The sequence below is a fragment of the Chrysemys picta genome, chromosome 11 (genome assembly GCF_011386835.1).
Source record: "Chrysemys picta bellii isolate R12L10 chromosome 11, ASM1138683v2, whole genome shotgun sequence".
In the NCBI taxonomy this organism is placed as follows: Eukaryota; Metazoa; Chordata; order Testudines; family Emydidae; genus Chrysemys; species Chrysemys picta.
The window spans coordinates 12,284,528-12,309,710 of NC_088801.1; the positions used below are offsets into that span (position 1 = coordinate 12,284,528).

A 25,183-nucleotide genomic window follows, 5' to 3' on the forward strand; every position below is an offset into this window, starting at 1 on the left:
AGTGAGGTTCTTACCCACGAAAGCTTATGCTCCCAATACTTCTGTTAGTCTTAAAGGTGCCACAGGACCCTCTGTTGCTGTTATCTGATGCCTGCTTTGTCTATATGCAGTGAATTTGGGAGTCTCAGTCTGGTTCCTAGTGGACAAGCGTCTAAATCACCAATACCACCACTACTACTGTAATTGACACAAATCGGTTTCCTTATTGGTAATCTCAGAAGAAAGGCTTAGGACTTAATGAACACTCCTTTTCCCCTACAGGTGATCCTCCCCAGTCCCAGGTGAGGTTCATTGGTACAGCAATGCACTGCCTTGCTCTCTGCATTGCAGTGCAGCTGCCAGGACTATCTCTATTCTATGGATAAATTCAGGATTATTGTGGGTAGCAGAATAGTGATGATAATGAAATATGTATGTATATGTCTGCGTGCATATACATAATACAGGTCTATACCAGACTATATTTTGTAAGAACAAAGGGCTGTAGGCCAAATTAATATTAATCAAACTCAATAAATTCCTTACTATTATTTTAATATTGTAGTAGTCCCCATAGTTTTTAATTTCATTTGGTCTCACCATCAGAAGTCCATAAAGGTAGTTGGGGCATCTCCAAAAGTTTTCTTCTTTCCTTTGAGATCAAGTTCTGGAGTATATCTTCTAGGAAATAACATAGTTTAATAATTTCTTAACTAGGAAAGACTTGAAGTCTGCCTGTGGATGATACCTTTGCTTTTTAAGCCCAAATCCACTTTGCTTGCAAGTGATGGCCTGCCTTTGATTGCTGGTCGTAAGTGGCATTCTTCCTTCAGCTGACAAATATTGCTTTGAGGCTGTCTCCTCAGTCTTTTTATGCGCTTTCCTTTCATTCAGTAGTTAATGTCAAGCCCAATGAGTGGATGTGTTTGATGCTTACATAATAACCCATGCTTTGAATGGCTGGAGATTTTCTCCTGAGGTTTCATATGCAAACCTGGAGCATGACCAGCTATGTTATATGACTTTTTATTATCCTCTAGGCTGTGGGATTCATTTACACAGGAGAATATGTAGTTTTTAGACTGAAGTTTCTTCAGATGCATTTAACAGTCTGTCATTTTCAGATGTCCATTTTTATCTGAATGTGCCAAGAATCCTCTTTCTGCAGAATGTAATGTGTATTAGCTGTTTTTGCCAGTCTTTTGGGGTTCTCGCAGTCTTTTGCTGTGAAAGTCCTCATAATGTTTGCAGCTAGTCTGGGTTTTGTTTTGTTTTGTTTGCCTCTTGGAAGACCTTCCTCAACTAGGATTCAGTTGTGGGGTCAGCTTAGACATGGTAATCATTGTTGGTACAATACCCTATAACCTCCTCAGGAATTGCAGATGGAATCTCAATTGAAGTTTTTACTAATAGAAACTCCTTCATAGATTAATACATTCCAAATAAACATCAGATTATAATGTTACATTTTCCAACTTTCAGGCTTGGTCTACACTACCCCCCTAATTCGAACTAAGGTACGCAACTTCAGCTACATGAATAACGTAGCTGAAGTCGAAGTACCTTAGTTCGAACTTACCTTGGTCCACACTCGGCAGGCAGGCTCCCCCGTCGACTCCGCGGTACTTCTCTCGCCGAGCTGGAGTACCGCAGTCGACGGCGAGCACTTCCGGGTTCGACTTATCGCGTCCAGACTAGACGCGATAAGTCGAACCCAGAAGTTCGATTTCCAGCCGTCGAACTAGCGGGTAAGTGTAGCCAAGGCCTCAGAAATTAACAAAATAAAGGAAGAGGTATGCAGAACCCAGAAAGAGGTATAAAATGTGTATTACACATTATGACAAAGAGGTTGCTGGTTCCAACCCACTCCTAAGATATTTCTGCCTTTGAGGCAGTGAGACGAGGCAGGATAGGGGATGGGTGGCGGGGGGACTTTTCTGGTTTATAGGCATCTTGCTTTTCATTAATCATTGCACTAGATTCTGCAATGAGCTAAGAGAGACTTCTGTTGGTGATTTTTGAATTCCTGCTGGGAAAAGGATACAACTGAATCCTGTTTTCGTTAGGCAGTTCTGTTTTAGCCTGGAAGGGGGACACAGCCAGCAGATGGATCTATGCCAATGTGCCCTTGTGCGCATACACAGCCCCAAATCGATGGGATCTGCATGGATCCATCCTTACAGATCCATTTGCAGGATCGGGCCCATGGTTTGGTCTTTTGAGATAAGTGAAATTGGTTTTGTTTTCAAATAAGTTGGTGAGTATCTTAAAATTACAGGTGTTCATGCAGATAAAGATGCTTACTTGAGATTTTATTTGCTAATAATGTTGGTCTCAGAGAAGAAAATAACGTTTGCTTCAGAAGGCAGCTAGAGGTGTCAAGGGAAAGTCCAGCACAAACAGAAAACAGGATATTCACTACTTCTGCCATAGAATTATGGCAGATTTCTCTTGATTTTGTATTTTCTACTTACACTGGGCCAGAATGTAGAGCCATTACTCATCCTACCAGGCACTTACTCATGTGAAAATACAGCCTTGGCTCCAATGGGCCTATCGTTCTGCGGAAGTGCTCATCCATGTGCATAAGGGTTGCACACACTAACCCTCTTTCATCAGGCTGTCATGTTTCAGATACATCAAGCACCATAGTGTTTAGACACCAGTCTCTCTCTGCAGGGCAGTTAATCTTCTACCAGGAATACATTCACATGGGAAAAGAGAAGTATTTACAATCCAAAATAAAATGAGAATTATTTAAAGATATCATTAAAAATAATACTATCTTTTTTTATGAGTGATCTCCTATTTTTCTGAACTTTTAGGCTTGTTTGCAATTTATGAAGTGTTGCTAAGAAATTTTTATAACAAATAGAAAGCTGGATTGAACTGCCAGTTAGTTGGGGTGAATTTGTTGTCTCCTTGCCCTCTCAACATCATCAGAATAGATACTTTGCCCAGTCATAGCTTAAAAACAGCTGCATAATAACATCGCTTTCAACAACTCTTTTTTTTTCTTTACAATTTAAAGAAAGGGTCTAAAAATGTAGTCTTCTCTTGGCAGCTCTTTAAAGGAACAAAAGTTTGTGCTGCCTGACAGTGACCGGAATCTCTCAGCCTTGAGAAAACAAGAGATTTTGTTAACACTGAGCGGCAGTTGCTCCTCAGTTGGAATAAGAGACAGTTCAGTCGGAGGGGAGCATTGATGTGAAGCCAATAAACTCAGAATGCTGGAAAAACATGATGTGGGAGTCAGCATGTCCTACTCACAGCTCCATTAGCTGGAACTGAAATATTTGGCTTGATTCAGTAGCTGTAATAGGATAAACGATGACTTATACACTGAGGTTTTAGTAATTCAACCTCTCTGGTACCCTACAAAATGTTGGGTATCAGGAATTTTGTATGAGACTGAGCCTAATGCCCATCTGACATACCTATTGAAATGGATTATTTTTAGCAACCTGTATACAATAAAGAAAGTTTAGATTTCTGATCCACATCATCTTGGACCTAAATAAGTCTGCCCTGGCTTGCTGCTCAGATCATGTTTCTTATTGCACCCTTCTCTTCTCAAATGGTGCCACCCTTGATGTCATGTCCACCCATTTTACCTACGGTGTTACTCTGTCTTCTTCATGCCAACCTGATGCACGGATTGCCTGTCAGTAATGGGGAACACAAACCCTTCACTGGTCAAGAAAAGGCTACTGAGCTGCTATGGGCTCTATCAGCCTTGCCCACTATACCTGCATTTGAAATGAGGTATTAGAAGGGGAAAGCACCGCTCAGCTGGAGAGAACAGGAAGGAGAACAGACATCCAGCTCTCTCTGTGAGAGAGGCCTGCCGGGGGCCAGGAACTGCTTGAGAGCGTGCTACCTGTTAACACCTCCTTGAAGGAAGGTAGGATGATGCAGGACACAAGTTGATGCCCCACTTGCAATGTTTTTGAGAGACTGCTGCCTGTCAGCACCTCCTTGAGAGAAGGCAGACCTGATGTAAGACTATTGGTGAGACTTGCTACCAGTGACTTGCATGAGAGTCTGCTGCCTGCCAGGGCCACCCTGAGGGAAGGCCTGACACGAGATTGTTTGCTGTCGGAGCCTTACTTGTTGCTGCAGCCTAAGTCTGTGGTGCCCTGCCTGAAGAGCGTGACAGCCTGACCTAGGTCTCCATAGTGGTTTGCCCCAAGTGCCAGAGTGACTCTGGTCAAACCTCCCTAATCTAGTCTGACCAGGGCTGGCTTCAGCGTTTTTCTGCCCCAAGTGGGGGGGGGGGGGGAAAGCCGCGATCATTCTTCAGCGGCAATTCGGCGGCAAGTCCTTCCCTCCAAGAGGGACTGGGGGACCCGCCACTGAAGAGCTGGACGTGCCGCCCCTCTCCGTTGGCCACCCCTAGCACCTGCTTGCTGCGCTGGTGCCTGGAGCCGGCCCTGAGTCTGACAGACCATTACCTTCTTTTTGTTCCGTCCCTCCTAAACTCACTTCTTCTGTGATGCCAGTCAGAAGGGAGTCTAATCGAATCGTAGCAATCAAACTTCTGGCACGCAGTCCACTGCACCACAGTCCTGGCAAACACAGAGGCCAACACTTTTTTATGAAAAGAACCAGGGTATCTGTAACATCTAAGCAGAGCAGGCAGGACCTTTGTTTTTCAAGGTTTCATCTTAAAGGCTCCAGTACACCAAACTATATGGAACTCAATTTGTCTAGCTTGAGAGGATGAAAGGCTGAGTCAACCATGCTGGGAGCTGAACTTCACCTCCGTCTTCGCATGCCTCACAATCACATTTGCTTTCCTGGATCTTGTACTGTACATCTGTCAAGTGTATACAGGTCAAGCTGAACTTGGCTGAAAGAGCTCTAGGATCAAAGCTTTTTTTTTTTTTTTAAAGGTACGTAAATACCAAATAGATCACAAAGAAAACCCCCTAAATAAAGAAAGGTAGAAAAAAACCTTGGAGAGTCAGACAAAGCTTCCTATAGCACATGTTTTTGATCAAAGGCCAAAATACTTAGTACTAGACCCCCCACATCACCCAGGTCAGGGTCTGAGTTTGAGGGCATTCAACAGCATGTTTTCCCAATGTCTCCTACTCCAAACGGTGACAGGCCTGATTTTCCTCTCACAGTAGTATAAATGAGGATTAACTTCACTCGTGTAAATGGAGGTGCATTGGTGTAAAACCAGTGTGAGAGAGGAATCAGGTCCTATATTATTAAGTATGATTGACACCATGTTGTGGCAGGAGGGTATATGGGATTGTGCCTGTTCCAGGAAGGTATATGAAACTGCCTTATTCCTGTTTGACTTCAGTGGAGCTGTGCTGATTTACACAAGCTGGGATTCTGGCCCATAGACTGTCAAGGGAGGCAGGAATGAAAATACCAGGTTCTTTCTGTACTTGATAGTAGTTCCTAAAAGTGTTTTAAAGTATTCTTAAAGTGTTCACTTTGAAAATCTTGTCAGAAAGAACAAATTAACTTCTTCAGTTGGCCAAAGATCTGAACCATTAACTTTGAATCCAGTTCTGTCCTCAGAAATGCATATGCACAACTCCCATTAAAAGTAATAGGTGTTGCATGCATTCAGCATCTGTGAGCAGAATTTGGATGTTTATGTTGATCCTCTGAAAAGTCAATGGACCATTCAGTTTGCCCCCTCCCAGGCAGACTTTATGCTCTCAGGAGCTCTCTGCTAGGATCTACACTAGTCAGGGCCATTTTTCCCTACCACTGCAGGGACCTGAGGCACTAGTACATTTTGCTCCCCCCTATTCTCAGCCTGTGACACATAATAGTGTAGTCTGCTGTGTGAGTCTAATTTTAGTTGCTGGATTTAGTGGATAGGTGCTAGGTGGTGGTGGTGGCCTGTGATATATAGGCGGTCAGACTAGATCATCAGTCTCCTCTGGCCTTAAACTCTATGATTCTCTCTGTCTCTGAGTTTAAGCAAATCTGAGATCTCTTCATTTGATTGTGGGATGAGGGGGGGTGGCCTTTCCTTCTATACTTCTAATACTTCTAATACTTCTATATTAAAGCGTGAGATGGGGTGCACAGGCAGGGATGGGTTGGGCAATGTTTGGAATGTGGGAGGAAAGAAGGGATCCAGAGACAGGTACATCTAGGATATTTTAGCTTGGTCCCTGAAGCAGGAGAAGGAGCCAGCAAATAAAGAAGCTAGAGACGAAAAAGAACCTGCCCCCAAGTGACTTCTCACTTAGAGGACTCAACAAGGAATTTCAGCTAATAGGGAACGCCAAAATGTTTGAGCTTGACCGGAGAGGCAGTCAGGGGTCACAGACCTTGAGGCATAGCAGGCATGAGACTCAGCTTGCTCACTCACACATTGTATGTTCTGGAGGAAGGGTAAGTAGGAGCGTGTGCTGTTATGCTGCCTTCTTGTTGGGGGGCCTTCCCGACCTGGCTACTGCAGGGTTTGCAGCCTGAGTGAATCTGGCTTATTATGACTTTACAGGGCCTATTTGGGTCAAGTCAGAAACACACAGTCTTTTTGTATCGAGGCTTTGTGTTTGTTTTTTTAAATGTCTTGGGGGAGGGGTTTTTTGTTTCAATCTTTCATGGAAGCTGGTAAAACGTACAGTTATCTAAGAGAGCCATTTTGATCTATCATTTCAAATCACATTTAAGCAGCTTTTTATGTTCCCAATAGGAGCTGTTCCAGTCTATGGGATAAGTAGGTATTTAAGCAATTAATTTAAATGGTTCTGCACACCCAATAGACAGTAACAGCTTACAGAACTGCCATTCCAACCTAACAGTTAATTAGTTATTTACATTTTTAAACACATCTTTTTAACACAACAAACCACGATTTTTATTGTGTAAATTTATATTTAGCATGAAAATACATGTGCATGTAGTAAAGGCACTTGTGTCTTCATAAAAAGAAGAACAGGAGTACTTGTGGCACCTTAGAGACTAACAAATTTATTAGAGCATAAGCTTTCGTGGACTACAGCCCACTTCTTCGGATGCATATAGAATGGAACATATGAGGAGATATATATACACACATACAGAGAGCATAAACAGGTGGGAGTTGTCTTACCAACTCTGAGAGGCCAATTAATTAAGAGAAAAAAAACTTTTGAAGTGATAATCAAGCTAGCCCAGTACAGACAGTTTGATAAGAAGTTTGAGAATACTTACAAGGGGAGATGGATTCAATGTTTGTAATGGCTCAGCCATTCCCAGTCCTTATTCAAACCGGAGTTGATTGTGTCTAGTTTGCATATCAATTCTAGCTCAGCAGTCTCTCGTTGGAGTCTGTTTTTGAAGTTTGGCCAAACCGGACAGTCTCTACGCAAAAGAATTAATGGACACAAATCTGACATCAGGAATCAAAATACTCAAAAACCAGTGGGAGAACACTTTAACCTGTCTGGTCATTCAGTGACAGACCTGCGGGTGGCTATATTACAACAGAAAAACTTCAAAAACAGACTCCGGTTTGAATAAGGACTGGGAATGGCTGAGCCATTACAAACATTGAATCTATCTCCCCTTGTAAGTATTCTCACACTTCTTATCAAACTGTCTGTATTGGGCTAGCTTGATTATCACTTCAAAAGTTTTTTTTCTCTTAATTAATTGGCCTCTCAGAGTTGGTAAGACAACTCTCACCTGTTTATGCTCTCTGTATGTGTGTATATATATCTCCTCAATATATGTTCCATTCTATATGCATCCGAAGAAGTGGGCTGTAGTCCACGAAAGCTTATGCTCTAATAAATTTGTTAGTCTCTAAGGTGCCACAAGTACTCCTGTTCTTCTTTTTGCGGATACAGACTAACACGGCTGCTACTCTGAAATGTGTCTTCATAGTGTATCATACTGTGATAAACTTTAATGTCTCTGCCATTTTCCAAAGTACCTAAATTAATTGCGCCATAATATGACTAATACTTTGCCAAAGTTAATTTTTTTTTAAAATTGAGCCCTTTCCCTCCTGCCATCCACATTAGTAAAGTGTGTGTCACGCTCCTTCCTAGGGGTTGGTCCTCTAGAGGATAACAGCACTAATGAAGTTACTCCATTAGCTCAAGTGGCAGAGGTCTGTTCTCCGGTGCTGTAGAATTCCAACCCATGCATGGATGCATTGCACTAACAGGCATTCTAAACCTGAGTGCCACTGTGGTTTTTGGCATCGTGGCTGTGGTTATATAATAACTTGCACTTTTATAGCATCTTTTATCGAAGAGTCAGGATCGATGGCACCAGACATACCAATGGTCTATCGGGGGAATCAAACCCAGGACTTTTCAACCCCATCAAACTCAGGCCTCCATCACAAGAGTTCAAGAGCATGTTGTTATAGTCAATAGGGCCCTTACTACAGATATGATTTAATGCACTAAGCCAATGTATTACATGCAACTCTCAAAGCCCTTTACAGACATTAAGGAATCCTCACAATACCCCTGTGAGACAAGTAAGGATTATTATCCCCATTTTACAGAGGGATAAATTGAGACACAGAAGTGGAAATTTACCTAGGTACAGAGGACCATCATAAGGTCATCCTCATTATGTAGCCCCATTGTGGGAATGTGTGGGTATCTGGGGACTGTGAGCAGAATAGCTTGTATCAGGAGGTTTCTGCACTGGTCTGAGAGGGAGAATGTGATTAAAAGTCAGGAAAGAAGCCATTGGATCCATGACTATGTCGTTCTAGTGGCAGGAACCCCAGCCTATGCTGGTTTCTCCTAGAGGGGATTCAGTTCAGCCCCATGCCCTGACATGAGATAGCTAGTGGCATTCACATTCCCCTGCATAAAACCCGATTACTTAGATGCTAAAAAACCTTGCAGAGTCAAACCATGCTTCCTATGGTGCATGTTTTTGATCAAAGGCCAATATATTTGGCACTAGTCTCCCTGATTACTTAGGCTTTGGGCAGCAGTGTGTGTGAATGTCACCTAGATAGGTACTGCAATCAGCAGCAGAGGTGTACACAGCAGCACCCAGGAGTCCTGACCCCCAATCCTTTCCTCCAGAAAACACTCCTTTTGTTCAGAGAGGTACCTTGTGGGAGTAGATGGGAGTTTTAGCCCAGAATTTATTTTTATCACTGAATCACAGTGTCTTGTAAATAAGGATTTATAATGCAGGCATTTTCAAACCTTGACTATAAGCACTACTGTGAATAAAATTACCCTGATAATAAAAATAACTCACTGATTCCGGATGAGATTGGGATAGGAACTCTTTGCTTTGAAGCTCAGAGTGTTCTATGCTTTAAGTGAGTGCTTTGCTAACAAGCCACAGGTGAGCACTTCATGAACAGATAAAGCTGTGATCATGAGGGTGGTTTTGTAGCCATTGTACATTCAGCCTCTGGTGCGCTGCATCTGTTGTATTATTAGCTGGTTCTTTTATTGATGGCTTTAAAGATCTGTAAGCAGGGGGGGGGCTAGTTTAACAAGAAGCTGGAAGAAGAGGAAATATTAACAAAGAGTAATGAGGTGTCATTAGGTAATTAGGTGTCTGCAACATGTGAACACATTAGAAGGTATGTCAGTCCATACTCCACTGGCTCCATTTAAAAAAGTGATGTGAGCCCTGAAGAGTAAAGTCCTTTTGTTACAGAACAGGCAGCAGAAGTGTGAACTTGCTCACATTGTCCTGCCATGGTGCCTCAGCCCTGAGCTGGGGATCTCGAGGAGTGAAAAGATGTCTCATCCTGTGAGCCTATTCAATCCATGGCCTCTCTACTGAGGCTGCCAACAAAGGTGCTAATTCATATCAATTGTGGTGAGGGTTTTTTCGTTTTTGTTTTTAAATGTGAACATCTGCCCACTAGCAACTGGAATGAGACTAGCAGCTTATTTCAAATACTGTAGGCCACTCAACACCATCTGGTGGTATTGATGACTGATTGCTATTGACCTGGGCCAGATTTAAATTGGTGACCCAGCGGTGAAAGTCTTGGTATCTTATTACCAATTCTCCTGAGCCAGCCTTGGATTGAGAACTGCTTTAACACTCAGAAAATCCGCCTTTCGCTGAAATGAATGTCAATGATGATTTTAATGGGAGTTTTCTGTTATTCACGTGTGTGCTGTTAGGGCCAGGTGAATACCTGTGCTGAGCTGTTGGTGGGGAAATTGCCCCTGTGCAGACCTCAAGCATAAACAATTGGGGAGTTCTGACAATATTACATGCAGTTAGAGCACTGACTGTTTCTTCTTGGTCTATATTTTTATGTTGATTTTAGAAGCAGGGTTGTATTTCTCCTCTGTTATTCAAAGGTCCTTCATATAGGGGTTCCTGAAGTTGTTCTGAAAGTGCCTATGCACTTTACATGTAAAGCAGGAGAAACCGAATCCTCCTCCTCCTAGAGCCTCCCTTAGGCCCAGCTGGTCGACAAAGTTCTGAGTGTTTAAGGATCACAATCACCTGTGTGGTCTGTACCATTTTGTTCCCTCTTGTAAACTCCTGGCATTGTGGTATTGGTTTGGCACAGTTCACCTTCTGCTCAGTGCTGCGTTCATCTCTGGCACTCTGTAAATGGTTCTCTGCAATAGTAATGGCTAGTGAGTTTGAAACACCCTGCTGATTGCTTTTGGAATTGCTTCAGTTCCTTTCAGGTGTGGATGCCTGGTGTAAAATGTGTAGTGAAGGAGGCCTCCCATCGGAAATGCAAGACCTGGAGCTGGCCATCCATCATCATCAGTCTCTGTATGAACAGGTGACCCAGGCCTACACAGAGGTAAGTGTTTCCAGGAGAAGAATTTTAACAGCTGCTAACAGATTGCTTAGCAATAATATCTATACGATTATGCATTTTGGAGCTATTTTTAATTGAATAAATCAGTCTTACTTTCCACTGACTCATTGATTTGACTGCTTAGTAGGGCTAAAGCTAATAAACCTTTAAAATGGTTCTCGAGAGATATGTGATCTTTTTACTCATGACTTCACACAGGAGGTCAGATCTGCTCCCAGGCTGTGGGCCTCCAGTGCAGTAAGTCAACCTGGAGAAACAGCACAAACTGTAGCCAACCCCCACACCTCTGGGGTACCTGTAGCCAGCCAGGGCAGCTCACAGACTGGCCAAGAGACAGGCTTCTTCATTACCTTTCTTAGGCATCCTACAGTAGTGGAGTTGCTATATAGCCCCGACCAAATTGCTTTCTGTTTGGAGTGAGTCCCTGCTCCAGTGCAGTTATTCTAATGGTGGGTAGAGGGTATAATTTGATTTACTTTGCACGCCATCCGCTCTTTTCACTATCATCAAAGTCCCAAGACAGGAAGCCACGGAGATGCCAGGTCCTTATTACAGCAAAAGATGTAAAAGACTGTGCCTTAAAGTTATATCCATTTGTATAAGCTGGCTCTCAGTAGAGAAATAGGCTGTCTCAGATCTAAAGAGCTTGTGTAAAAAGGACGATGTCAAGGTTGCTAAGACTAAAAACTGCCTTATGGCACTTGGGCAAAAATCCTAGAAAGATTTTCATTATGCTTTTGCCCCTGAATTGATTCAGGCTGCAGCAGGAAATAACCCTCCACAAATAGCTGACATTCAGTGCAAATCACTGCAAACAGACCAGTGCCCATAGACTGTCTGCTTAGCATGTTGAGAAAGGTTTCAGAGTAGCAGCCGTGTTAGTCTGTATCCGCAAAAAGAACAGGAGTACTTGTGGCACCTTAGAGACTAACAAATTTATTAGAGCATAAGCTTTCGTGGGCTACAGCCCACTTCTTCGGATGCATACCGAAGAAGTGGGCTGTAGTCCACGAAAGCTTATGCTCTAATAAATTTGTTAGTCTCTAAGGTGCCACAAGTACTCCTGTTCTTCATGTTGAGAAAAAATCTACAGATGTCATAATTTACTTAATGCTTCTTTTTTCTCATCAGAGGGTCTCGTTTCTTGTTCTTTACTTCCTCACACTCAGAAGGCCCTGTATTATTCTTGACAAGCTTTCTGGCCAAAGAGAGCTGGACCTAGTTCCTTACAGTGCTTGCAAAAGCCTCTCCCAAACTGGCTAGTAGAAATATGTACAATAACTGTAGTAATAGTCACTGGACCAGTCAAGGTACCAGGCAACAGAAAATTTGTCTGGAGGCTGAGCACTTCTCCTCTGGTGGGCAGTGTAGGTTAAAATGTGCCCTGTGAAGGCCAGGAAGGCAGTGTAGCCAAGGGAGCTGGATGATGCACTGATTCAATTCCTCCCTAGCCTCTGCCAGCTATACAACCCCCAATGGACCTTAAAACTGCCCTTCCATGCCAGAGCTTCCAGGAGAGGATGATGGTTGAAATACTGCCTACCCTCCCCAGAGAAGGACCCTCCATGGTTCAGTGGCCTTCACTGGAACAGGCAGGTGGAATCTGTCCCTCTGTATACCAGCAGGGGTAGATCTAGCTCACCCTCCTTACTTTTTCCGTCATATAAATTGTGAAGGACTAATCTCTTTTAGATGTCTAGAAAGAGCTTCTTTCTTTTCCTGTACCAGACAAAGAATATTCAATTAAATATCAGCAAGATAAGGAAATGTGTATATTAAAGTCTCTTTGCATAATGTATGCTTAAAAGGTTCTTAAATAAAGCCCACTGCTACATCTTACATTATATGTCCGTGATATTTCCGTCTTTGATATTGAATCCCACAAATCTGTGTTAATATAAATAAGTCTGAAGTCTTCAAGTGAAGACTTCAGAACAAAGGCTAATGCTCGGTCCCAAACTCATCCTGCTGGATACCTGCTTAGAGAGAGCATCTTTCTTATTCAAAGTACCTGAAAGCACTTTCCAGATCAGTTACATTAGCCAGAGGGTATTGCAATGATTATGGGACCTTTTGTACAATGTCTCCCCAGATGGGACTGCTACTGAATCTTGTACAGAAGAACTGCAGGTGTGGCAGACTATATAGGCAAACTGAGAAAATCTTGGTGACTTCTTGAAGCAACTAGGGCTGTTATGGGTTTTGTCTGTTCAGCGGAGTGTTAATATTGTTTTTAAACTAAGTTTTGAGTACATTTCCTTTTTTAAAAAATATTTATTTCTAAAAATAAAATCTAAGTGGAATGTATTTTTAAAGCAAGCATTTACCCATTAGCCTACAGACCTTAACCCTTCCAATATGTATGTACATTTTAAGGCCCTTATTAAATGCAGCCTTTAAAAATGTGTATTATTTTTGCTGCAGCTTCTTCTGAGATCATTATGACTTATTAAACATATAGTTGCTTAGATCATTTAAATATTACATTCCCAATAGATTTATTTGAACAATTTTAACAGAGGTGAAGTTGAGTCTGTTACCTCTGAATATGTTCATCACTTGCCCAAGGCCAACTGGTGAGTTGCAAAGCTTGCATTGTAGTTCAGGTGTCCCATCTCCCATCCATGGGCTTATTCCTCTAGATGATGCTTCCTGTCAACATATTATAACATTGTCACCTCCTCCTCCTTGATAGGATAGTCAGAGTGCTGAACTCTCAGCAATGATGTGAGAATTGTGGCATGGGCTATCCTTTCCTTTTCTTCAGAATGGTTGCAAATCTCTACGTATATAATCTGCAGTTCAATAGTCCTATTTAATGCAATGGAGGGTGCTCAGGAGTCAGAACTCCTTCTTTGAGACAATGCAGATGACACTATATTGCTGAAAGTTTCTGTTACAAGGTATTGTGAAGCTTTTTGGAGCTGCTCACCAAAAGCTTCATACAGTGCCATTAGAGCCTCACTTTGACTTCACTGCACTTTTGCTCAGGCCCTAAACATATGGGGCCCAGTTTCTGCTGCACCCAAGCAAAGCTCACAGATAGTGGATGCAGGGGAGGGGAGGAAGGACTGACAGCGAGTCAGTTCAGTTTGTTAGCTACCTAGGTCTGACCGCTTTAGCTTATGCTGCTGGCAAAAGATCTTCCACCATTAGAGAACTGAGATTAATGGAACCCCCAAGAGGCCCCTCTACACCTCTTATACTGGGTGGGGCAACTCTGGTGGATGAGATGGTGGAGCTGATGCAGGAGCCACCATCTTTATATCCCCCTCCACAGGGGGAATTTTTCAGGGGTTTCTCTGGCCTGTGGGAGTTTGTTTTATACTGCCAATATGATCAATGAATGTTGTGTCACACAAATGTAATTGAGATGCCCCCTTTAGTTCAACCTGTTGGTTTTTTTTTTAAATCACTCTTGATGTTAGTACTGATTGCTGGGGAAAGGAGAAGGATGAGGAGAATACAGGATTCTAGAGTCAAGCCCAATTGGTGTTGATGAGTACAACATCTTGCTAAATGTGATTGCATCAAGTCTAGTTCATTCTTTGTCCCAAGAGGCACAATGCATCTGCTGTGAAGACCATTTCCTGACTTAGCTCAGCTATATCCACTAATGTGCAGAGGGAACCTTAGTCTGGTCACTTGCTAGGCTCTCAGCATTCTGCAGGCCCAACTGGTAGGATACTTGGGATTTAAAATTCATTTCTAGCTATATAAAAAGTTCATAGTAACACCTGGAGTGTCTGGGAGCCAGATTGTAATTTTCAATGCAAACAAGAAAGAAGCATGAATCAGACTAATTTGTTCATATATAGAGTTCTTATGTATAATTCACAGGGGGTGAGATTCTTCGTGGGCGTAGGTACAGCATGAGGTCTATGCACATTTAAGCCTTCAAAATAGGGTATAAGTGGAATGCAAATAGTGCATAGAACCTTTGCTTATTTTCTGCACTGGGTGAGTTTTACCGATGGTGCTCAAGTGTATTTCCCATAGATTGGCTTTTTTTAAAGTTGTGATGTGACCTGCTAAGCAGGAATGTTAATGCTTCTGTCCTTGAACAATCCTTGAAAAATGCAAAGCATTCACATGAAAGGCAATTCAATGACTTATTTTTCAGTTCTGAGGAGAACTCTGAAAGTGATTGAAAAAGCACTGTAACTTGCTTCCCAGACTGGTGAAACTATTCATTTATCTTTTCAAATCCATTCATTAGCAAATCTTTCAGTACACAGCTCTTTCATGTCCATTGGTTGGGGGGGTGGTATAGCATTCATAAAAGAAACACTTTTGGAACAGAAACTTTTGAACTGAAGAAAGGTCAATGAGTCATAGAAGGTGTGAAGGACTTGGAAAAACTCCTCTAATATTTTATGAACATTATGTGTACCTCTGTTTGACTATTATTATTTATTTGTTATATAATTACCAAGAGGGTTAATTCCAGCAGGAGCAGGTTGGCAGGAAAGCAGACCAAGACAGATACTTAATGGGACAATACAGGCATCATTCCCTTTGAAGTTTAGCTCTGGCCTTATGGGAGGTAAATATCGGGTTGGTCCCACTGGGCAAAGGGCAAGCTTCTAACCTCACTGTGATGGGTTGGATCACAGAAACCCCCTGGGGGTTGCCACCTGATGTACCAAGACTACTACTGCCCCTGCTTTCCTGCCCTGGCAGCTTAGGACTTCAGTGCCTTGCCTGGTTTGAGCCAGACCCGCTAGCCTGCTGCAAACCCAGACCCAGGGTCTGAACCACGTCCCCTAACAGCTGTAGGCTTAACTGAAAGCAACTTACAGAAGTGTTCCTGTCTTTAACACTCAGATGTCCAACTCCCATTGGGGTCCAAACCCCAAATAAATCCATTTTACCCTGTATAAAGCTTATACAAGGTAAACTCATAAATTGTTTGCCCTCTATAACACTGATAGAGAGATATGCACAGCAGTTTGCCCCCCAGGTATTAATACATACTCTAAGTTAATTAATAAGTAAAAAGTGATTTTATTAAATACAGAAAGTAGGATTTAAGTGGTTTCAAGTAGTGACAGACAGAACAAAGTGAATTACCAAGTAAAATAAAATAGAACACACAAGTCTATGTCTAAGAAACTGAATACAAATAAAACCTCACCAGTTCCAGTAAGCTTCCTTTTACAGACTAGTCTCCTGCTAGTCTGGGTCTAGCAATCACTCATACCCCCTGTAGTTACTGTCCTTTGTTCCAGTTTCTTTCAGGTATCCTTGGGGGTGGAGAGGCTATCTCTTTAGCCAGCTGAAGATCAAATGGAGGGGTCTCCAAGGGGGTTAAATAGACTTTCTTTTGTGGGTGGAGACCCCCTCCTCACTCCTATGCAAAGTCCAGCTCCAAGATGGAGTTTTGGAGTCACATGGGCAAGCCACATGTCCATGCATGACTCCGTTTTTACCAGCCAAGCCACATTCCTGGGAAGGGTCAGATGTGGATTGGCATCTTCAAGTTCATTGTTGTCTTAAGTGGTTTTTGATTGGGCACTTAATTTGCACTTTTCTCAAGAAGCTGAACAAATGCTCTACTAGGCTAGTTAAAATCAAGCAAGTATACAGCCAATATTCCTAACTTCAAGTACAAAAATGATACATGCATACAAATAGGATTAATAGATTCAGTACTATAGATCATAACCTTTACAGAGATATGTTACATGGCATATGTAGCACAAAACATATTCTAGTTATGTCATATATACATTCATAAGCATATTCCATAAAGCCTTATGGGGGGAACCGTCACAATGGGGTAGGTCCCACTGGGCAAAGGGCCAGCTTCTAACCTCAGGGGCCCTTCAGGTTGGAAGCTGAAACAAAGGCCTTTGAAGTGGATACAAACCTGAATCTCTGATGCTCTGGAGGGGGCGGGGGAGCAAGATTATAGGTGAGCGGACTGTCCCCTCAGACTCAGGGTTGGGTACTGGGGTAAGCTTGATCTACCTAAGCTTTAGGTAAGACAGATGCAACTAGACTGTTGTGTAAGAAACCCTTTTTCTTGTTTCACTGTGTTCCTGCTGTTGAGATTAATGATTACTTTGTTTGGTTTACTGTATGTGCACATTGATCACAGCTCCTAAAGGGAAATCCTGTAGGACAATTGAATCCAGTTGGGCCTGCTTGAGCACTTATGGCTAGTACACATGGTACTGTACCCCGGGATCCAATTTAAAGAGAGTGAGAATTGTGGGACGGATGAAGGCAAGTGGCCTAACACCTTAGGGGACTGCACTTACAGAGACTGAGAGGGGCCAAAGGAGAAGCTAGCCCTGAACTTCGACAGAACATTTCCAGAAATGTTCTCCAGAATAGAGCATGTCCATAAGCAGTTTTCAGAGTGGTAGTCGTGTTAACCTACATCAGCAAAAAACAACAAGGAGTCCTTGTGGCACCTCAGAGACTAAAAATGTATGGTCCACCTGGTTATCCCCACTTTGACAACATTATTTGTATATGCCTCTGCCTCAACTTTCTCTGCTGAAATCCTCATCTGTATCATCATTTTCTTTTGCCATCCCTATTGCAACTCCATCATCTGTGTCCCCAGCAGGCTGCAGCTTCCCTGACTCCAGCATGCATAGATTGCTCCTGCCCATTTTCATGAGCAAAGGAATTTGAGTATTACCCCTCCACCCACCCACCCACAGAGCTCCCTAATCATTTCCAAATCTAGTTCAAAACTGTCCTTTGTGTTTATAAAACTGCAGAGATTTGCCATAGCATATTTTACAACCATCGGTGACCTTCTGTTCCTGGTAAAACCAGTATAAATCTAAAATAATGCCATTGATTTCACTGACATTATTCCAGATATATTCTCCTGTAACTGATTGGGAAGCAGCATGATCTGTGGAAAGTGCATGGGATTGGGAATCAGGAGTGTCTGTGACAGCCTTACTGTATGACTAGGGCAAGTCACTTAATTTCTCAATACATCAATATCCCTATCTGTAAAATAGGGATAATGACACTTACCCATCTTTGAGAAATATTCTGAGATGTACTGATAATACTAAGTAGTAGAAATGGTCAGAAAAACTTTGAGAGAACCATTTTCTATTGAAATCTAAATGTTTTGCAAAATCATGTCAATTTTGCCTAAATTTATTTACAGAACTAAAAAAGGGAATAAAGTTCCAACAATGTTGAATCATCCTCTTCTAACATTTCCATAACAAAACTTTTGTTTTGTTTCTATTGAAATGACTTTTTGATGAAAATTTTTTTAATTGTTTTATATAATATCATTTTTAAGACATCTAAATTGAAATGAAACTCTGATCTGAAATAATTTTTTTTCTGAAATGTTCTTTTGTGAAGAATTTTGAAATGTTCAGGCTTTGTTCCTAATTGGAATGAAAATATATTTTGAAATCTCAAAAGCCTCTATAAAACTGAATTTGCATTCTGTCCATAGCTCTATTTAGTACTTATAGAGTGCTTTATATTAGTAACTGATATCAGAACCACACATTGACTATCCATGTATTTCTCAAATCCCTTCTTACAAGACTCCAACACCCACATTTGTTAAATTAAGATAGTTGTAGTTCATTTACATTTTGCATTTTATGGCTGAAATTTTCAGTGGGTCCCATGAAATACACAAGAAATACAATTTGGATGCATTCTTTTGCATGCATAGAAACCCTTTGTGTGTAAATGCAGGGTTTCGTATGTGAAAATGATTTCACTTGCAACATTTGCATGCAAGTTTCTCAGGCCCATTGAAAATGTAGGCCTGTAATTTTCTCTAAACTATTCATGGGGAAGAAAAGATACTTTGGAGAAGGTTAGTACTACCATTTACTAATTTATTTTCTCTTATCTTACTGAGTGAAGGAGAGCATGGATTTCACCTTTTAAAATTTGCATTCATACGTCATAAGCTCACAAAGAAATGACTCTCTTTTACCATACCGACTGTGAATGTTTTAGTCATCTGTGTATTTCGGAAAATGCCACCTCCTCACCAGAATGTGTCTATATGTCTCCTGCCTCCAAACACCACTCATAACACAACATTATTTGTCAATTAATTTTCAGTGCCCAAATGTCTGCGAAACATGCAGTAATTCAGTATCTATCTAGGTCTCTGTTGCCTTATATGGACCTGTCACTTCAGTTCCTGAGGTCCTACTGAGCAGCACAGTAGGTCCACTGTGAAACTGAGGCAGGTGATGAATACACAAGTAAAAATCAAAAAAATAAATTGCTCAAGGTTTCCTGTCTTTTCCTTCTAACAGAGCCATGTATTGGGGTGTGGGTGGTGGGGAAGAATTGGGAAGATGAGACTATTCTTGTTGCAAGCTGTCAGATGTTAAAGAAAATGTTATCAGCACCAATGAAGTTGTCCCCTCGAGACTCAATCTTTTTCTTTCAGGTAAGCCAGGATGGGAAGGCTTTGCTGGATGTCCTGCAGCGTCCCTTGAGCCCTGGAAACTCTGAATCCCTTACTGCTACTGCTAATTATTCCAAGGCTGTCCACCAGGTCTTGGATGTGGTACATGAAGTCTTGCATCACCAGCGGCGCCTAGAGAGCATCTGGCAGCACAGAAAAGTCCGATTACATCAAAGGCTGCAGCTCTGTGTTTTCCAGCAGGATGTTCAGCAGGTAATGTCATATGTTAGAGCGGTGAAATGAAAGTCTGAAGGACTAATACGTGTTATGGCTAGATCTCTTTGTAGCCATTAAATTTGTATGGTGACTCATCTGGAGGATATTTGTTACCTCCCAGTATTATTACATATGCTAGATACACAGTACTATCCTATTCACCATTCAGTACTTTTCAACTAACTTTCGTAGAGTTCTTCATGTCCGATGCCACCACTGATAATGTAACTTATAACAAGAGACCTTTGGTAAAATGTTTACAAGGTTAATAGCTTTTGGAAGTAGACAGTTGCTTATCACAGCTACAGCATGTGCTTTAGAAAAAGATAGGTAACAGAAAAAAGGTGGGTGACAAGGTTTAAAAAAAAAGGCGGGGGCTGGGTGGAATAGTTTTGAATTGCCCCATTTTCCAGCTTGCCTTATGGAAATAATACATATTGTTCAACAGAGTTTAGGCTCTTCACAGTAGAGCACAATTTTTTTTTTCTTCGAGTGATCTCTGCATATTCCAACTTGTGGGCTCCAGGTGCCTGCAGTGACAGCCAGTTGATCAAAGTGCACCAGCAGCACATCCCATGAGTGTAAATGTGCAGAGTCCATGTCAAAGAACTTCAGTTGAAAGTCAGTAACCTTCATATATGCAGAGGTTCATTTTGAAGAACTTTGGTTACAGATAAGTTGCCTTCAATTTCTTAGGGGAGTAGCTATAAGAATATGATAACTAACAATCACAAGAGTTCCATGCTAATAGCTGCCCTTTTGTACACAAGCATGAAGAACAAACATTGCAGGAGTCATCTCACTTCCAACTATGTGGCATGTTAAGGGGCAGGCTACTGGCTAAAGTTGTGTGCTGCTAATATGGTGCCTGCTGTGAGTGAAGGGGCTGTGGGTTCTAATCCTGATATGGCATATATTAAAGTCCTTTTTTGTTTGTAAGTCACCTCTTTACAGTGAAACTCAAGGAAGAGGTTGAGGGAGTAAGCTCTCATAAGCGTGTGAGGAAGGCAGGAACTCAGAACTTATAGGGACAAGCTAGCAGCCCCTGTCATGTTCTCATGTATAAACAGTTCGGCAATAGAAACAGAGAATTGCTAGCATAGCGCTCCCTTGCAGATAGATACATTTCTTACCAGGCTTGAGCATTGTGGGCAGCGTTTTTACTACTAAGGTGAAAAACATTACTTTTGCTCAGCTTTTATTTAAAATCAAAATATTCACAACCATGTTAAGGTCATAATTATATAAAAGAGATGCTTAATTTAAGAAACTTCTTACATTATATGTCAAAATATGTATGCTGTATGATAATGAAATCTGGACGCTGCATATTAAAGCATCTTTATATGATTGAGTGAGTACTGAGTTTCAGTACTGGAATTGTCAAATCCAAAAATGTACTCTGATGTGACATCAAAGTAAAACATGCAAAATTCAAGTAAATATTAAAGTTTGTATAGGAACCTTCATTCACCCGCATGTCACAGATTGTGCTACATTCCAAAGTGGATTTGTGAGTAGCCTAAGGAAGACTAGTCCAAATTAATGTAAGAGACACCTTCTTTCAATATTTTGGGTCAAGTCCTGCCTCCCTTACTCTGGTGAGCAATCCTGCTGAACTCCATAGGACTACTCGTGGGGTAAAGCAAGCAGGCTTTGGCTTATTAGTGAAACCCATTCAGTCCTCTAGTCTCCATCTCTTCCAGTCAATGGGGAATTTTGTCATTGTCTTCAATGAGAGCGGGTCTGGGTCCTTGGTGTGTATTAGAACTGCTACATTCGTGAAAAATAAATTTCACATGAGCAGAATCATTTTAGAATGCATCACTGCAAAGCTTTGTAGTGTTCCATTGGCAGCAATCTTTCCAAATTTTTGTTATAATGGGTAGTTATTATCTAGGAAGCAGCAACTTAATGACAAATGAGTTTCTGTCTTGGCAAACACTTACTGTTAGAGGCATCTTTTTACCCTGCTTATAAAATGGGAAGGAAGAGATGAATCATTTTGTGCTTTAAACATCTTTAGTGTTCAAGATAAATGCATCATAACTCAGTAAATGAAATTACCATCTAAACAGACTCAGAAATGTGAGATAAAAGTTTACACAGGGAAAAAAGATTTTGGGATATGATTTGCAAAATGGATCAGTATTCTTCAGGAGCATTCCTATAGATCTTGCTTGGCACAGGCACACCCTGCTACGATTCTTATATTGGCAGGAATAACTTAGGTCTGAATTCTGTCACTCACAAATTAATAAGTATACAGATGAATTAAAATATATATTTGGAGATTGAAATGTACCAAGTAAGGTAGAGGGATGTCAGAGTCCATCAAAAAAGTTGTCTAAATGATCTATGCATGATGCCTCAAACTTGCAGCTTAATATTTTCAGACACTTTGGTGGCAGGTTGCCCTGCCAGATGTCTAAATGTGGCCTATTAGCACTTATTTATTTTGCAGCCATTATTTCCTTCCCATGAAACCTCTCAATCCTTCCTATAGGAAATACTCGCATACCCCTCCAACAGGGAGAGTGATAGGTTTGATCTTCTCTCAGCTCATTGCCAGTGCTGCTCCTTTGATTGAAATTTGATTAGTTTGGCTGCTTCTCAGGGAACACAGCAGCAAGCCAGGAGACAGATACTTTATTTGCAGATAGAGTTTCCTTTCATGTACAGAAGCCCTGAGTCAGCTGAGGCAGCTACAGGATACTACAAGGAACCATGCCTCTCATGGCTGCTGAAGGCTAAGTGGGAGAAGGGCAGGATGTCAACTAGTTACAAACAAACTTTGGTCTCTGGCTAGGAAGCAAATCACTAGGTGACAGTGACTTGGACAGTGGTGGCCCGGTCTCATTTCTAATTATTTGAGGACTGTTTTTGAGAAGGGCATGCTGGACACAGCACCAGGCTCACTTGGACTTTTCTGACTTCATAGATATGTTATCCTAGCTTTATGCTCAAATACATTAACAGAGACAAATTTAATTTCCTTGGTTGACTATCTGCCTCTGGTCAGAGGCCAGGTGTCCATGTTGATATCATTACATTATTAGCAGGCACTGGTATGAAATGTTTAAGGTATAGCTGACACATCTGTAGGATCTTGTAGATTGGATAGGGTTGTTCTTCAGTAGCTCAGTGGGTTGGGGGGGTAGCTGTCCATCCCCTCTGATGTGGTCCCATTCTCTTGCATCTCCTGTTCACTGTATACATGAAACTACTTGGGGAAATTATGATACATATGGGGATGCAGTGCCATCCGTTTGCTGATAACCTTCAGCTATACATCTCCTTCTCATGAAGTAGATACCTGGCTTTCTCAGATAGGTTCTTGTATGAGGCTGAGCCAACTGATGCACAGTCCAGAAAAAATCTTGAGGTGGTGCTGATTGGCAGAGGGAGCAACTTGAGAAATTGGGTGGGGGAGAGGGGAGATTTGTGACTGCTGATCCATAGTTGGAGAATGTCCACCAATTGTCTAACAGGCTTGCAAAATTGCAATATTTTTGGATCCCTGAGGTGTTCTTGGATCTGAGGTAGCTTATGCAGAATGCACCTGCCAACCTTTTTAGTGGAGTTAGTCAGTCTGAGGAGATGCATTTGTGTCCCAGGAACTGCAGTTCCACCTGCTTCTTTATGATCAAGCGGTATCAAGTGGAGTGCCCCAAGGGTCGGTCCTGCGCCTGCTTTTGTTCAATATCTTCAATAATGATCTGGAGGATGGCATGGATTGCACCCTCAGCAAGTTTACGTACGACACTAAACTGGGAGGAGTGGTAGATACGCTGGAGGGTAGGGATAGGATACAGAGGGACCTAGACAAATTGGAAGATTAGGCCAAAAGAAATCTGATGAGGTTCAACAAGGACAAGTGCAGAGTCCTAGGCTTAGGATGGAAGAATCCCATTCACTGCTACAGACTAGGGACCGAGTGGCTAGGCAGCAGTTCTGAAGAAAAGGACCTAGGGGTTACAGTGGACGAGAAGCTGGATATGAGTCAACAGTGTGCCCGTGTTGCCAGGAAGGCTAATGGCATTTTGGGCTGTATAAGTAGGAGCATTGCCAGTGGATCGAGGGACGTGATCATTCCCCTCTATTCAGCATTGGTGAGGCCTCATCTGGAGTACTGTGTCCAGTTTTGGGCTCCACACTATAAGAAAGATGTGGAAAAATTGAAAAGAGTCCAGCGGAGGTCAACAAAAATGATTAGGGGGCTGGAGCACGATTTATGAGGCGAGGCTGAGGGAACTGGGATTATTTAGTCCGCAGAAGAGAAGAATGAGGGGGAATTTGATAGCTGTTTTCAACTACCTGAAAGGGAGTTCCAAAGAAAATAGATCTAGACTGTTCTCAGTGGTAGCAGATGACAGAACAAAGAATAAAGGTCTCAAGTTGCAGTGGGGGAGGTTTAGGTTGGATATTAGGAAAAACTTTCACTAGGAGGGTGGTGAAGCACTGGAATGGGTTACCTAGGGAGGTGGTGGAATCTCCTTCCTTGGAAGATTTTAAGGTCAGGCTTGACGAAGCCCTGGCTGGGATGATTTAGTTGGGGATTGGTCCTGCTTTGAGCAGGGCGTTGGACTAAATGACCTCCTGAGGTCCCTTCCAACCCTGATATTCTATGATCTGTCATATTCATAATGTGTCCATCACTGTAATGACTAATCATGATGCTAACCTATAGAGCCCTATGATTTGACACTGGGCCACCCTTAGGAACCACCTCTCCTTGAATATACTAACAAGATATCAGAAATCAGCTGAAGTCCTATTGCTGGTCATTCCTATATGCACATTTTGGGGGACTTGAAGTTGGGTGTCTTTAGTGGAAGGCACCTGGCTCTAGAACTTACTTCTTCCATTTGTCTGCGTGAGCTGGAGTTTACTGGCTTTTAGAGTCCAGTGCAAGACTCATCTTTGTAGCCAACCCATCACTTGATAATTCACTGTGGTTGGTTGGAGTGGTCAGATATGTTGTGGGATGTTTAGTTTAACATGCTGTTACACTTAATTTGTCAGGATGGTGCAGAGAAAGTGTCATTAAAAATCAATACAGAAATAAAGCTGGCGGGCAGGAGAAGTGCAGGTGGAAGCACTATCTCCTCATTGGCAAGTACTTCACCATTATAATGTGTTTGGTTTTCACTGGCTGGAGAAGCAGATCATGTCCAAACATATATCTCTTGCATGGAGCATAAGGTACTGCCAACATGGCACCTGATTGTATACAGTACCTGGAAGTATTGTATACTCCATGTGATACATATTGTCTATTTAGCCCATTTACAGAAGGGTGCTAAGGTTTATGAGGTACTTCGTAATCCATTATTCTCCAGCTTTCAGACTAAGGGTCTTTGAAGGATTATATGTATACACTGCCACCATTCCTGATCTCTTCAGGGCAACTGGTAGTTCCCATTACACCTGGGGCAGCTTACTATCTGTCTTGCCGTGTGTTTCAAAGACAGACCAAATTAGGCTATATATTCCCTTTTATGCCTTTATTTGCAAGAAGCATTCTCACTGTCTCATAAAACAAATTTGCAAACAGTAAGAAGGGAGGGACTGTATAATCAAGTCAAGTTCTTATTTACTGCCATGTGACTTAAGCCATGACACTTTGTTAAAATGCAGAATAAAAGCAGAATGTGAAATATGTACCACACAAGCAGATCTGTCCCATACAAATCCCAAATATATAGTTACTTATTGCCAACCACTGACAGATCAGTAATTAAAACATTAACATTCAAAGCATCACCAAGGATCTTCACAGCTCCTTCAGTCATTCCATC

The 25,183-nt window shown here is 41.9% G+C and overlaps 1 protein-coding gene across 2 annotated transcripts in view; it reads left to right on the forward strand.

Annotated features, from left to right (window-relative positions):
- Positions 1 to 25,183, forward strand: part of KALRN (kalirin RhoGEF kinase) — a 721,955-nt gene that overhangs the window by 343,487 nt on the left and 353,285 nt on the right. For both annotated transcript variants that reach the window (XM_065561521.1, XM_042843108.2), the window contains exons 8-9: positions 10,586 to 10,717; positions 19,149 to 19,379. In XM_065561521.1, coding sequence (XP_065417593.1) covers positions 10,586 to 10,717; positions 19,149 to 19,379 — 363 coding nt within the window. The remainder of the gene's footprint in view (positions 1 to 10,585; positions 10,718 to 19,148; positions 19,380 to 25,183) is intronic.